At 39.7% G+C, this 16,705-nt stretch overlaps 1 protein-coding gene across 2 annotated transcripts in view; it reads right to left on the bottom strand.

Moving 5' to 3' along the window:
- The window catches only part of LOC140741811 (ERC protein 2), a 767,514-nt gene that overhangs the window by 730,251 nt on the left and 20,558 nt on the right, over nucleotides 1-16,705 (bottom strand). For both annotated transcript variants that reach the window (XM_073072223.1, XM_073072222.1), the window contains one exon: nucleotides 13,540-14,375. In XM_073072223.1, the coding sequence (XP_072928324.1) occupies nucleotides 13,540-14,220 (681 nt within the window). In that variant the 5' untranslated portion in view covers nucleotides 14,221-14,375. The remainder of the gene's footprint in view (nucleotides 1-13,539; nucleotides 14,376-16,705) is intronic.

Raw genomic sequence — 16,705 nt, forward strand, 5'->3', positions numbered from 1 at the left:
CTGGGGTAGGGGAGGAGTTTAAAATGTGACATGAGAGACAAACTTTTCTTTAAAAAAGCAGAGTGTCTCAAATAGGTGTCAAGAGCAGGCAGTTGTGTGCATTTTTAGAAGCTTTTAGATAGGTTCATGAGTATGAAGAGAATGGAGGGATACAGATGATACGCTGAAGGAAACGTTTGATATAAACTGGCATCAAGATTAGCACAAGGTCATGGGCTGATTGCCCTATCTAGTATCATACTGTTCCATGTTCATTATAGGAATTATAGATGTTTTGTGTTTAAATTAGGCATCAGGATAATATGGAGCTCTGACCGAAATCATCATAAATGCTCTTCAAACCCTGCTCCTCCCCCATGAGATGCTACTCGAGTGTCACCAGAAGATTGTATGTTGCTCCAAATTCAAGCATCTGCAGTGTCTTGTGTCTCTTCGGGAAAATTATATTTTGTTTCCTAATCAGAATTGCTATAAAAACCTTCAATTGCCATAAAATCATTCAGCCTCAAGCATTGGTCCCTTGTGGTAGCTGAGTAATTACAGCCTTTCAACTTGAGAAAATCTATTTATTCCTATTTTGTTTTTCCTTTGTTATCCAGCTCTCCATTGTGCATCTAATTCCACCTGCATCAAGCTTGTTCAGCAGACTGTGTGGAAACTCAGTAAGCCTTCCGAAAGCCCAATATACCTTCCCTTCCTTCCATGGACCCCTCCTCCTTCCTTTTCTTCCATGAACCTCCTCTCGGTGCTCCTCTTCCCTTTCTTCCATGGTTTACTGTCCTCTCCTATCAGATTCCTCCTTCTTCAACCCTTTACTTCTTCTATCACCTCCCTACTTCATATCCCTCCTCATCCCGCCCTGCGAGTGCAGCAAACTGTATATATGGAACAGAAATGCAGCTGGAGAAAGTAATTCAACTGCTTGAGCTTCCTCCACCATACAACTTCATACCTGATCTGGCCTTTTTACATTTTCCTGTTTAATCCCCATGGCCTATGACACCGCTCAGTCCAAAAAAGTTATTCTCAGCATTGAATATAATTATACTTAGCATCCAGAGACCTCTAAGACACAAATTTCTAAATATTTTTTTAAATAAATAATTTAATAAATTACTTTAAAGGATTCAAAACAGTATTCCCTCCACATTTCAGTCATAAATGAGCATTTCCCAATCCTGAGAATACAGCCCCAAATTTTCTCCAATAAAGCATCTTATAGCATCTAACTTATCAAGCCTTCTCAGAATAAAGCAACTCAATAATGTTTCCCCTCAAATCATCTAATTTTCTTTATTATGCTCATAGGTTCCTCATCAGACAACTCAATTACCAGAAACCATTCTGAAGAAACTTCTCTGCATTACCTCTAACAAATAGTGTCTTGGGTTAGAGCTTGTCTAGTCCCTGCCACAATTACAGCAATACTTCCCTTCTTTTATTACTTCCTTATCCCAAGGAGAAATTGTTAATTTTCAGTAATATGCAGTAAAGACCTTCTTCATAATTTACAACCTCTTCGCAGGTAAAGCAGCATTAAGTTCAAATTTTGCACTTTTGAAATGTGTCCTTGGAGCACCAGTGCTAAACAAGACCGTACATAACAACATTCAGTTTTCATATACAATATACTGCAAGGGAACAACTAGAAATAGATGAAAAACCAAGTCAAAGGATAAAAAAATTTTGTTGCCAAAAAAAGGTCAATTATCTTTTCAAAATGGTAATCAATTAAAATTCAATGATTTTAAGTGAGGATATCACAATGTCAGGGCACGCATGATAAACAGTTGTTTAATTTAACTGCAAAATTATCAATACTGTTGTAGATATCTTGCCAAGCAACCATCTGTTTAAAGTAGATATGATACCCTCAAGGAACATAACTATTTGTGCAATGTAAAACTAACATTTGCAAAAAAAAAATCAAATATAACTTAAATTACTAGCATGGAGTAAAAACTTAACTAAATCAACCACTTCTCGTTATTGACAATCATGGACCCAATTAATTCTCTTGTACAGTCTTTAACTGCTCAAAACAAGGTTCACCTATATCATTAATATTTTTCCCCACTGTTAGACTAATAAGGTGCAGTAACTATATCCCACAAGTAAACATTCAACTTTATTTTTCCATTCATTAATAGTGAAATATTCATAATTCTACTACTTCTGTAAAATTTGTAAAATCATTAAGTAATTCACACAGATTTATAATTAAATAGAAGAATAAAAATAAAACTTGAAATAACATGCCAGATAGTAACTGTGGAGAGAAATATTTCAGTTGGATGATGGTCCTGATGCAAGCTATCAATAGACATTAACAATTTTTCCACTTCAGTTAAGTTTCCAACCTGAGCTTCTCCAGCATATTTATTCGTATTTTATAATTTTCCACCTCCCACCATATTTTACTTCATAAGGTAAATTAGATTCTCGTTGCACAAATATTGCATTTGCTTATTTAAGGAGTTGTAAAAGGGCAGCAGAAAAAAAAGTCAGAAAATATACCCATGTTAATACCAGCCCAGTTTAACCCCAGATAATAGATTAGATACAACCGAAGTTATTTGGAAGTTAGAGCTCTCTCAGCACTGCAACAAAGAAAAACTATTGAACATAGAAGCTTTTTCAAAATAAACTCTACAACGTTTACAAAGCAGCTTTTAAAATGAAAGAAATATCGGTTTTATATAAGCAATTACATGATTTGATTGATAGGTTCTTGATCGGACATGGTATCAAAGATGAGAAAATGATGAGAAAAGGGGAGAAGGCCAGGAAATGGGGTTGAGGAGGAGAAAAAAAAAATCAGCCATGATTGAATGGCAGAGCAGACTCGATGGGCCAAATGGCCTAATTATGCTCCTTTGTCTTATGGTCGTGCATTTCAGGCTGAAATGTTTGCCTGAACATCTCCTTACCCACTCTCACCTTAAATGCAAGCCTTCTAGTATTAGACACTTTGATCATGGGACAAATGATATAGGCTGTCTACTTTATTTACACCCCTCATAATCTTTGAAAACTCTATCAGGTCTCCCTTCAGCCTCTGCCACTCAGAGAGAACACCCCAAGTTTGTCTAACCTCTGCTTATAGCACATACCCTCTAATCTAGGCAGGATCCTGGTAAACTTCTTCTGCACCTTCTCCAAAGCATCTACATTCTTCCTATAATATGGCACCAGAATTGAATGTAATACTCCAGATGCTATGGGCCAAATGCAGACAGATGGGAATAGCTAGAGGACAACACAATCGCCAAGGACAAATTGGGCTGAAGTACATGTTTCTGTGCTTGAGGTTTCAATGATATGCAACTGAACATAACTTCCTGACTCTTGGACTTAACGTCTCAACTAATCAAGGCAAGCATGCCATATACAACCTTTACCACCCTATCAAATTGTGCAACAACATTCAGGGAGACAAGGACATAGGCCCAAACCTAAAATCTCTCTGCACATCAACAATGTTAAAGGTCTTACTGTTAACTCTGTACTTTCCCTTTACATTTGATCTCCTGAGTGCATCCCCTCATATTTGGCCAGGTTATACACTGGGTGGTGGAGTGGAAATATGCCTTTACCAAAGGAGGTGTAGGCACTCCTTCCCTCCACTTGGGCAAGGTGTAGTACCTGCTTAGCCCACCGAGCAGGGCCATGGGAGCAGGTGGTGGATGGTTGTATGAGCAGCTGGTGCCTATCACAAGTCCTGGATATGCAACCACTGAAGCCAGGCAGATAATCTCTGAAGAACATTGATAATAGCTGGGGTCACCCATCTTGTAAAGACACTGCCCAGAAGAAGGCAGTGGTAAACCACTCCTGTAGAAAAATTTGCCAAGAACAATCACGGTCATGGAAAGACCATGATTGCCCATGTCATACGACATAGGTTCAGGTATTCCATTGACTGATTTACAAGGGGAGAAAGATGACTAGTTGCAGTCTTAAAGCAAATGGATGGCATCATTGCAGATTCCTTCTTCTCCAGTCCTTTACTTTTCCCAGCTACCTGCCTTCACCCATCACCCTCTAGCTATTCCTCCTTCCCCTCCCCCCAATGTTTTATTCTGTCAACTTCCTCTTTCCTTTCCAGTCCTGAGCAAGGGTCTCAGCCCAAAACATCAATGGTTTATTAGCTTCCTTGGATGCCGTCTGACTGATTTCCAGCATCTGCAGAATCTCTTGTGTTTATACTCCATCTGCCATTTCTCCACTATATCTGCAACTGACAAACCAGCCACGATTAAATGGCGAAGCAGACATGATGGGTTGAAAAGCCTAATTCTGCTCATGTGTGTATCTGTGCACGTGCGTGTACACACACACACACACTCTATAAAAAGTGTTCACCCCCCTTAGAAGTTTTCATGTTATGTTGTTTTACAACATTGAATCACAGTGGATTTAATTTAGCTTTTTTTGACACTGATCAACAGAAACAGACTCTTTCATGTCAAAGTGAAAACAGATCTCTATAAAGTTATCTAAATCAACTACAAATATAAAACACAAAATAATTGACTGCATAAGTATTCACCCTCTTTAATATCACACCAAATCATCATTGGTGCAGCTAACTGGCTTCAAAAGTTACATAATTAGTTAAATGGTGATCACTACTATACAGTCAAGGTGTTTCAGTTGATTGCAGTAAAAATACATCTGTATCTGGAAGGTTCAGCTGCTGGTGATTCTGTATCCTGGCAAAAACTACACCCTGAAGACAAAAGAATACTGCAAGCAACTCTGTAAAAAGGTTACTGAAAAGCACAAATCAGGAGATGGATACAAGAACATTTCCAAGTCACTGAATATTCCTTGGAGTACAGTTAAGTCAATCATCAAGAAATTAAAAGAACATGGCACAGCTGTAAATCTGCCTGGTGCAGGCCCGTCCTCAAAAACTGAGTGACCGTGCAAAAGGAAACTAATGAGGGAGGCCACCAAGAGACACATGACAGAAAACCATTAGCTACTTGCCAGTACTTCAGGATCTCACCTGTGGCTAAAGAAGACACAAAGGTCCTGATCAAGGCCTCACATAAGTAATTGCATACAACTTTCCTTGAATATCTGTGAATCCCCGTTGTACAATTCATTCAATACTGTGGAAAGTACACGCACTCAAAATAAACTCTGTTATACCAATTTAAACAAGCTTTAGTAATTAAATTATTTCTGAACCGAGTCACCCAAAATACTAACAATATAAAAACTGGTTGCTTGCTCATTCAATTAAGTCCAGATGACCTTGCTGATGTTCATTCAGACTTCCCGTTAGGCTCCCTCACTGCTAATAAAAACCACAGCATCCTAATATTAAACCAATATTGATTTTGTGGGACATGCTTACAATGCTGTTAGCCAGAAGGGAAATGATCATTTCTAGGAAATAAAGATGCTGTAGTAAAGATTACTTGGAAATAGAAAACTCAAAATATGAGAAAAAAGCTGAATCAGAAAAACAGTGCAATACTTGTACACATTATATACGTGTCTTGTTTTATGAATGAGCTCTGGCTAGATGTTCAAACAGCCCAATCTACGTCCTCCAACTATTTTGATTCTTAATGTCTGCATGCCACTACTGGTGGCTACCTGTTTCATTGACCATTCTTCAATTGTCCCGAATTCGTCTCTCAATAAATATCAACTATTCTAAATCATCCCTTCTCATCCAATTTAAATGTTTCCCATTTCTATTTTTCTCATTCTCTACTTGTTTCATTTATTATAGTGAGACTCCTTAAAATGCAATTAGCCAAGTTTTCTAAATCCAATCGCTGCACCACCTACAATTTCCCTCAAGAGTGTCGATTACGAAAGTACTCGCTCACTTCTCTGCAACAAAGTTCATCACTGCACATTAGTTTGCAGCCAATGCATAAAAACAATCATCCTCATTTTGGTCCACTTTTACACTATTTGCCAAGCACATCAAGCCACACATGCCATTGTACAAAATGAATATGTTCATGTCATTTAAGGTGTGCAAATTAAGATTCCCAAATCTCTCAGACAGCAAATTTCCTTAGATTCAAAAGTGCCTCCCGAAGACCAGGAAATTATGCACCAGAGGATTCTTCTCTATATCCGCTCCATATTTCTTCAAGACATCACCTGTTGCAGCTGAAGACTCAGGCTCACTAATATCACCATGCCTCAAAGAACAGACGGGGGTTAGAGATTTCACATCAAGCATCACATGGTCAGATGTCCAAACATCACATGACCAAACCAAGAATGTTCCAAACACAACAAAATACAAATCTTCACTAACTGCTGAAATTAGTTTATTTAAGAAATCAGAAACCTATTAACCCCAATTATGGACAAAGATCCTGTGTGACTGAGAAGGAAACTAATTCTGCTAACATAATCAAACTTTTGGAGCTTTTTGACCCAGGTAAAATTACTTAAAGGTGCTCTAGCTCATGATCTAAAAATTAGTATAGGTCAGAGAGCTTGAGGGAATGATTCATTTCTTTGTAGACAGAAATTATATTATTCAGTGACAGAATATTGTAACCACAATCTCATGTTCACTTAACTTGGTTGATAAAGAGTGGAAGTAACAACTTGATAAATAGAATTAGATTTGTCTTTACAAGTGAGAAAAGGTGTTTCAAAACTAGGAAGCACAAACAGAGAGCACAGTCTGTTTCCTTTCTAATCTTGCAATTTCCATTGTGTAGATATTAATATCAGATGTTCTTTAATGAGGAATTGTTAACTTTCATAGCAACAATGCAACATAACTATTTTAATTAGAAACTCAAGGAACAGACGGGGGCTGGAGACTTCACATCAAGCATCACATGACCAAACCAAGAATGTTCCAAACACAACAAAATACAAGCTCAGAGCTCAGTTACCTTTCCACAAGCCGCATCCCACAATTTTACAAGGCAAAACTAAGGAAAAAAATCTATTAATTTTAACATTGACTTTAACAATGCATGGCAAATATGCAGCACAAATCCAACTGCACCACTGCCTGGTAATGCAAATTATACACTACCCAGAAATGTTTCAAAAATCATTTGGATCCATGTTTGCATTATTCATTAGCAATAATATTACGATTCAATAGCTCCCTCAGTGTATCAGAAAGACAAGAAAGATCAAGTGGGATGGAAATAGAAAGAGTCCATTCTATAAATAAAAGTCTGAAAGCCAAAACTAGGGAGTCGTCTCACATCGGGAAATGGAGCTACATTTCTTGTGAACTTTAATTATCCACTCATTGACTGGAACAGGATGTAAACAGAAGGAAATGGAATTAGTAAAATATATGCAGGTTGTTTATGAGCTAATAAAAGGAAAAAATTGTGAAATCCAGCATCAAGCAATCAAGCAGATCAGGTACCCAAATTAACCATGGGATTTCTAGTTGAGATGACCAATTGAACAGTGCTTCAACAGTAAGAAAAAGTACAAAGATTGGAAGAGTGTAAAACCCAAAAATATGCACTTTCTTCATGATTGTATCAATATGTTGAGACCAGGATAAAGTGTCTTGTAAAAATATTCAGACCCCAACCCTTTGTTCACATAAATGAGTATTACAATCAGGGATTTTGATCAATTTTTATTCGTGGATCACATGCTCCTTTTTTCACAGTTGGTAGAGCCCACAAAAAAGGGAAAATTGTAAAGCTTGAAAAACTAAAAGGTTGAAAAACTTTTAGCAGTTCGAAAGTAGTCATCCCCCTTTCCTCAGTGCTTAGTTGAACCATCTTTCGCAGCTATTACAGCTTGTGGTCTTTTTGCATAAGTCTCTATTAGCTTTGCACAATGTGATGGAGCAAAATTTGCCCACTCCTCCATGCATAATTGCTCAAGCTGTGCCAGATTATTTAGAGAATGGTGGTGGACAACAATCTTGAGGTCTTGCCAGATGCTTGATCAAGTTAAGGTCAGGACTATGACTGGACATCAATTTTCTCCATGGTTGCTCTGGCAGTGTGCTTTGGGTCATTGTCCTGCTGAAAGATGAACATCCTCCCCAATTTAAGCCTTCTGACAGAGGCCAGCAGGGTTTTAAATCCAAGATCTCTCTGTACTTAGCAGCCTTCATCTTCCCATCAATCCTGACCAGATTTACAGTCCCTGCTGCTGAAAAGCATCCCTATAGCATGATGCCACTTCTTCTATGCTTTATAGTAGGGATAGTGTTACCTGGCCGATGTGCAATATTAGATTTATGCCACACATACCCAGACATCCCACCCTGCAAAAACTCATTTCAGGGAGGTAGCAGCACCATTTCAAGGGGTAGCACCCCCGCCCCCTGCAACCCCATATTCCCCCCCCCCCCCCCCCCCATCGACCTCCAAGGGTGTATGTAATACTTTGTTTAGTGATTTTGTCTAACCTGTAAAGCAAGTTAGGTATATGCAGAAAATGTGACATTAAAATATATACCTTCATGGAGTTGTTTTTTTATTGTATTACAACTTTAAGCAAGTCTACAGGGAGTTTGGCCTCATCACATAGGACATCAATAGAGTAGCTCCTTAGCAGCTAGCTAGTTTAAATAACGTTGGCTATGCTAATGAATGAATGACACCCGTTAAAGTCACCTCAACATGTCTATTACAGTCATTTAACCCACCATGGGCAATAGAGAAGTCACTGTTACAAACAGTGGAGCGAGCACCACTGTCATAATTTTTGACCCCTATTGGGGGGGGGGGTGTGATATGAGAGAGAGGGAGAGGGGAAGAGAGAGAGAGGGGGGAGAGAGAGAGAGAGCGGGAGAGGGAGAGAGAGGGGGAGAGAGAGAGAGGGGAGGGGGGAAGAGAGAGAGAGGGGAGGGGGGAAGAGAGAGAGGGGGGAAGAGAGAGAGAGAGAGAGAGATTGATTTTGACTGTAAAGCCCACCCTCAGAGAAAACTGATAGGCCTATTTAGCACGAAGAGAGACCTATCAGGATGCTCCCTCTAGCTCTTGCTCTTCCTCTCCCTCTCAAAAAGAAACTCGATTTCCAGGATATTGTATATAATTTGTGGTCATCAGGGAGCCATTATCATGTCTGCATACCGCTTAGCATTGAGGCCAAAAGGTCCACTTTAGTCTCATCCGACAACAAGATCTTCTGCCACGCATCTTCTAAGTGACACTTTGCAAAGTCTTTACGGACAAGGATATGACTTTTATTTCTGTTAAAAAAGGCAGTGTTTCTTCTTTGTCACTCTTCCACAAAAATCCTTTTTGTGCAAGGCCTTAGAGATTGTAAGGCCATGAACTTCATCTCCAGTTGCAGCCTTTGACTTCTGCAGCTCACTCAGTGACAACTGGCATCACGGTAGCCTCTCTTGCAAGTATCGTTCTTCTCTGGTGACTAAGTTTCAAGGGGCAGCCTGACCAATGCAGTGTAGCTGTTGTTTCATACTTCTTCCACTCTTTCACGATGGACTGCACTGAGCTCCGAGGTATGTTCAGTGCCTTTGAGATAGCTTTGCACCCTTCCCCAGATCATATTATCATTTCCTTGACTTGTCTTGAATGTTCTTTTGTCTTCATTCTAGTTTGATCTGTTGAAAATCTACCATACTGTTGGACCTTACAGAGAGAGGTGGTATTTATTCTTATGAATTCATTAAAAACAGGTGATCCTTACAATTTTCTACATCAACAAATTGGGTGAGTTGGTATATTGCACCTGAGGAAAGTTAGCGTAGTGATTACAAAGGGGGTGAATACTTTTTCAGCCTCACAGCTTTGTTTCTCTTTCTTCTTTTTAGTAAATTGTTGACAGAGTTTGGAATTTCTCTTGATTTGGCATGATGCACAGTATTTTGTAGATTAGTTCAAAAAAATTCTGCTTCAATATATTTTAAATTTAGAAAGTGAGACAGTAAAATGTGAGAATAGTTGTGGGGGGCTGAATACTTTTTTCAAGATGATGTATATCCATGGAGATACTGACACCCGGGTACTTGAAGCTTCTCACCCTTTCCACTGCTGAACAATGAGGAACTGGTGTGTGCTTCCTGACTTCCACTTCCTGAAGTTGACAATCAATTCATTGGCTGCACTGACTGAGTGCAAGGTTGTTGTCGCAACAGCACAATGCCAACTAATTTATCTCACTCCTGTATGCCTCCTCGTCTACCAGCAGTGTCATGGCAAATTTATAGATGGTGCTTGAACTGTGCCTAGGCACGCAGTAATAAATGTAGAGATAATTGAGCTGTGGGCTAAGCACACATCCTTGATTGTCAGCGAGAAGATGTTTTATGTATCCACACTGATTGGAGGTCTCCTGACGAAGAAATCCAGGATCCAGATGCAGAGGGAGGTACTGGACTCAGGATTTAAAGGTTGTTGATTGGTATTGAGGAGATGATTGATTTTGAATACTGGGTTGTAACTGATAAACAATAGCCTGATTTATGCCCATATTGCTCAAAGCTGAGTGGAGAGCCTGAGAGATTGCATGTGGACCTGTTGTAGTGGTATACCAAGTTGCAGCGGATCAAGGTTCTTCCTCATGCAAGAGTTGATTCTAGCCAGTAATGACCTCTCAAAGCGCTTGATTACAGTAGATGTGAGTGCTACTAGGCAATTTTTGGAATACTGATACAGGTTGAAATCTAAAATTCTCACCAGTGTCCTGAATAGTGGTGAAAATAGTAAGAGAAGAGAATAGATCTGAACATGTAAAACAAAAGCATCAGATGACTTGATTTCATAAAATTTTAATTAATCTGTTTTTTCACATCAGTTAGAATGGCTTGTTGACTTGTTGACTTGACTCTCTGGGTATTTTAATATGCTTTTGAGTTGCACCTTTCTCCTTATGAAGCATCTATAGTTGAGCCCAGCCTAGATTAGTTGTGCAGACTTCCACAGCAAAACAAAAGCACAAGCTATACTGGCTGTCAGATGCTGATATTTTGCTCGTGTGCTACTGTATTGCAATGATTTTTCCATTTGAACAATGCTCCATGTAATTAGGAAGACACTGCAATCAAGGTTTTTCTGGCTGTAATCTGCTGCAGTCAGATTATTTCTGTTGTAGTGGTCCTTGTTTATCAGCTGTGCTGTTGCCTGTGTAGGACTCATGCAGTTTATTCAAAACACATATGTTAGATGCCAGTAACACAGACCTTGCACAGTAGTTATCTCCAAGGTGAGCAGAAACCCAACTGAAGAGAATGTGTACCCAGTTACATAATTCTTTGTTCAATTCTTAAATTCCAATTTTATTCCATGCTAAAATGCACATACTAAAATTGAACAATTTGAATTAAATAATTGAACCTTAAGCTCTACAATTTTCTGTTCCCCCATTTTGATTGTAATTAATATTTTTTCTGAAGATTTTTGAGTTTTTTTGCCTTTAAAAGAAAAACTGCTAAATATAAATATGTTTGGACTTCTTTATCATCGGAGAACATTTAATAAAATTTTAGCTAACATAGCAAAGCTATTGAATTTTAATTCCTAGTGATACGAGTATGTACAGAAATTGATTTTGAACAAAATTTAAAATATACATTTCAAATATTTTCATATGAACTGTTAAAATATGACTCTTAATTAATGAAAACCATTCCCCCCCCAAAAAAAACAACAAAATGTACATGAAGAAAACCAACATCTTTTGCCAACAATGATTCAGTAGCTCCACTACTGACTAAATCCTGAAGGACATGACTGCCAAATTGATTTTTATACCACCTGCCACAGGCTCAGTGTGAGGGGTAAACTTGCATGTCTTCATCCTCATCCTTCCTGCTTCCATTGTGTCCTTCCACAACAGAACTGACAAGATTTAATTCCAGATTGTCCTCCTGTAGATTAAATTCCCTCCACATAATTAAAACACAAATCATCCTGTGAGGTACTTCTGACAGATTCAGATAAGTCATAGTAGTCACCTTAACTTATGCTGCCACCAACAGGTAATGGTCAGTCCAACACAATTTATAGTCCAGACATATTCATCTCTCCATTATTAATGTCAAGTCAGGGGACCAACCTACTTCGAGGCAGTTTAGGAGAACATGCCAAACAAAACACACCACTAAACCTATACTATACTCAAAATAAGCAATAAGCAGGTGAAGCTAGACAACATGGATGATAACCACGATGAATGTGCTATGGAATATTGTTGGAAACATTGGCAAGTTCATTGCCAGTGTTTCCAACAGTAAAGGATAATAAAACAACTAATTAGGGAAGTCTTTTAGAAAGCCAGCAAATGAGCACAAAAATCAGATGAATTTGTCCCTCACTATCAAGTAGATGACCTAATTTTGTCCACACTTTCACAGAGGCCAAGCTTCAGACAAAATAATTCACTTCATAAAATAACATCAAAAAATGCCAAGTGCACCAAAGGTCAATGGGTCCCGATAACAATTCTCCTGCAATGAAGACTTGTACTTAGCTGTTCGTCAAGGCCTTCTGTTGAAGTAGTTGTACAACAGTGACACCAGCCCAAGAAGCTGGAAGATTGCCAAGTGTTGCAAGGTCCACAAACAGTAGGACATGTACACTTCAGCTAATTCCCAGTAATCATCCGACAAAGCAATAGAAGCAATTGTCAATAATATGATTAACTTAGCAGTTAATGCCCATTTTGACTCTTCCTGAATTACTGAGCAAATTTAGAAGATTGATTTCAACATAAATAAACTAGCTAAGCTCTAGAGGCAGGATAAAAGTGACAACAGTGAAGCAACGAAGAAGCCCAAGTAAAATTGAAATCCATGTGAAGTAAAAAAACAAGCATCCCAAAAGCTCAGTACCAAGCTCAATAAAACAGCCAAAGTTTCTGCAGACCAATCATGTCACCACTCTCAGCCTCTTGCGCCCCACTCAATTTCCCCACCCTTACCAACCAGATTTTGTTGTACAAGTTCCACACCTCCTAGATTCACTTCAATGACCTTCATTCCCCATGGTCAGGGAAGTGGATCATCATTCAGGGTTAGGTTAATAAATCACAAGTTAAATTCACATGACACAAATGCTAGACCATGATAATCTTAAACATAGTAGTTTAACAATCAGCACCAACAGTGGTTTTCATATCCTGGGTATCTCCAGCCTTTGAATCCATTTAAAGAGACTCCACTGGAAAAGTCGACTGTCCATTTCCCTCCATAGATATTGCTCAAGCCGTTGAGGTCCTCTTGTACTTCATTTGCTGCTCCAGATTCTAGTATCTGCAATCCCCTGCATGTCTGCCACTTCATGTACACACACGCACATGCACACACACACGTCCACACACACAAACTAAAGTGCGTGACCAAGTTAGAACAAGTAACAGGGAGATCTCAGGCAGTGGAAAAATCACTCAGGTGGATGGATCTAGTGCTTCCTATGATCTATCTCACCAAGTAGATTGGTAATAATGTTGCTCTGTCACAGACTCTCGACTGTGGACCTATGTTTCTAGAAGCTTATTTGCATTTTAATAATTTTAGGCTTGGCAAAAATCTCTAATCTATGATCTAAATGCTCTAAGAAAATAAAAAACGGATTATGAAAACAACTGTACCTGACTTTCCTCGTGAGACACTCTCATCTGTTCTTTGAGGACGGACATTCTGGCGGCTTCCTCTTTCCTCAACACTCGTTCTTTCTTCAGCTCAGGGCTCCAGAAGGTTTTGATGCTGTTCATTGATGATCCAAGCTTGGTGTCCTTGATTTCCAGTTCCTTCCGGAGTGTCTCGTTCTCCCTCTGCAGCTCTTTGAGCTGTGCCTGCAGATCAACCATGGTGTTATCACGGACCTGCCTCAAGGTGGAGGGCACTTGGTGGTGATGGTGGTGGTGGTGAGAGGATGGAGTGATCATGGCACTGTGCTGCTGTTGGTGGTGGTCGCTGAACGAGAGGGCGTCTCCCCCGGGAGGGAGCCCCGCGGAGGCGATGTTCGGACTGCTGCCCATGGCCGTGACACGGCCTCCATAGGTTGCCCGGTTTGTTGCTCGGCCCAGGGTCATGGTTCCCTTGGGAAAACTGGTGGAGGCGACTCCCTCGTGATCACTCAGGTACATGGGTCCAGAGGTGGCGTAGGCGGCGTTAAGAGACTGGATGTTTTCCATTGACAAAGTTTTCCCTGCCCCTCCTGTTCCGCTGCTGTTTGTTCGCCGGTGGCCCAGCCGAGGAGACCGCGGAAGTCGGGGAGACCTCGACGGGCTGCCTTCGACATGGCTCACTGCCCTGGAGCTTCCGTACATGGTGAGTTTGGCTGTATCAAAAAGCAAATGTAAATAGAGGGCGGACGCAGGAATCGCCGTAAGAAGGTGCAGTCAGTCGACACCTGCTGCCTGTCGGAGCTGGTTACTGCATTGCCACTGGTGGCAGGAGACAAGGGCTCACCCTATTCTCTGATCTGGAACACGCAAAACAAAAGGTGAAAAGAGAATGTTAATCATATTTGTGGCAAAATAAAACTTAGATTAACACGTACTGATGCTAAACATAAAAAGTACCAAGTGGTACAATATATCATTGTTTAATCCGTAAATTATATTGGATTCACGAAGGATCGTTAACAGGTTCTAACCAGACCTGTGGGCGAGGACTCTATGAAACTGAAGTAACAAACGCATCTATTATGCTTTACAAAACTAGTTAATGAAACGAAATCTAAGTCACAGAGCTCTGGTCTGAAGGAGATCGTTACATCAATTGATATCCTTATTTATATAAATGTTTGCCCATCACTCTGTACTTACTATTGTTTTGGCTTCTAATTAATTAACCTAAAATTTCAGAAGCCGGAGTAAACCACAGATCTCTTCGAGCCTGTTCTATTTTGATCAAAGCAACTTTGGTCTCAATTCCTGTTTTCCAGCTTTGCATTTCCCAACAGGTGAATAATTTTTCAGCCTTGAAAATACTTAAGTGGCAAGGCAACCACAACTGAAAAGAACAGAGAACTTCAAAGATACACAATGAACAAAAAATTAATTTTATATGCTGGCTGCTTTCCTGGGACCACTTCCTCAAACTGTTCCCTCTTCAATACAAACAATAGCCTCATGGAACCACTCCTTCCACACCCACCTCCACCCCCTGCAGGTGTTTTTTTTTTGTTTTGAGATGCTTTATTCTTCAGATTGGCTCAATCTTTCCTCACAGGCAACTTCCTCACACAAATGTCAATTTAGTGACTCCTCGGGCATGACCCCAATTAGAATACCCTTCCTCAAATGAAAGAGAAGACTGTATCCAGCATTCACCACACAAAACGCCAAGGCAACAAGGCTTTCTCATTGTACATGGCACAAGAATACTCCTAGTTCACTTATGAACAATTTGAAATAGTGCCAGCTATAAATAATAACACTGTTGCATCTTTCCTCTCATGAGACTCCAATTATCATTACTGATCCCGGAGGCATACCAGAGTCACTTCATGCCGCCCTGAACCTAACTTAATTCATTTCTACTGTTCTATTCCGTCTGTTTACCAATCTTCCATCCATATTATCTTCAGCCTATGAGCACTTCTGACACGAGGTGTGACGTCACATCCAAATACACAGCATCTACATTGCACCTCAGGTCAGCTCACCTACTGGCTTTCCTTTGTCTATCCTATTAATTATATCCATAGAGAACGAAAACATTTTGTTAAACATGGTTTTCCTTTCATGAAAGCAACTGTGGTATCAGTGTTTTTGTAGTGACCTGGGGTCAGTATCGATCTCCAGTGCATGTTCTTGTTGTCCATGCATGGGCTTCTACTGGGTGCTCTGGCTTCCTTCCACATCCCAAAGATGTTCTGGTATCAGATTAATTGTCTACTGCAGAGTACTGCTTACCTGTGGTTAGTTGGAAAATCAGAAGTGTGCAAGGGAGAATGGGTTATAGAAAAAATGTGGGTTAGGATGAATTGCCTTCAGAGTTGAAATGGACAATGAAACAAATGGCCTCCTCCCATAGCATAATTATTTCATAATAACATTTCAAAATGTTATCACTTTTTAATAATGCCAGCTTCCTGATGCTATGTTTAGCTGTGGTCTACCAATCCCTGTTCCTTTTTATCTCCTCTTCATTTCTTGAATAGCAATATTGAGTTTATTGCATCCCTATCTGATGAAATAGCAACTTTAAAAGTGTCTTTTTAAAATCCTACATAAAAATTTCCAGAATCTCAGCCTCAATTCTGATTCAGAATCAGCCGAACACTGACACATTGTTGTGAAATTTATTGTTTTGCAGCAGTAGCACAGTGCATTACATATAAAATTACTGTAAGTTACAATAAAAAATAATAGTGCAAAAAGAGAGAAAAAAATGAGGCAGTGCTTATGGGTTCAGAGTCCATTCAAAAATCTAATAGTGGAGAGCAGAAAGATGTTACTAAAACATTGACCGTGTATTTCCTCCATCCTGATCAAAAAAGTGCAACAGCACCTTTATTTCCTGCGGAGCATCAAGAAAGCTCACCTCTGTCCCAGGATACTGACGGACTTTCACCACTGTACCATTGAGAGCATACTGCATTTCAGTGTGGTATGGCAATTGTCCTTTATTGGACTGCAAGGCACTCCAACGGGTGGTGAAAACTGCCCAGTGGATTATCAGCACCCAATTGCCCACCATTGAGAACATCTACCATAAACGCTGCCTGGGCAGGGTGAAAAGAATTATCAAGGATACATCTCACCCTAACCATGGACTTTTTACTCTCCTCCCATCCGGTAGGCA

This window comes from Hemitrygon akajei, chromosome 19 (genome assembly GCF_048418815.1).
Source record: "Hemitrygon akajei chromosome 19, sHemAka1.3, whole genome shotgun sequence".
In the NCBI taxonomy this organism is placed as follows: domain Eukaryota; kingdom Metazoa; phylum Chordata; class Chondrichthyes; order Myliobatiformes; family Dasyatidae; genus Hemitrygon; species Hemitrygon akajei.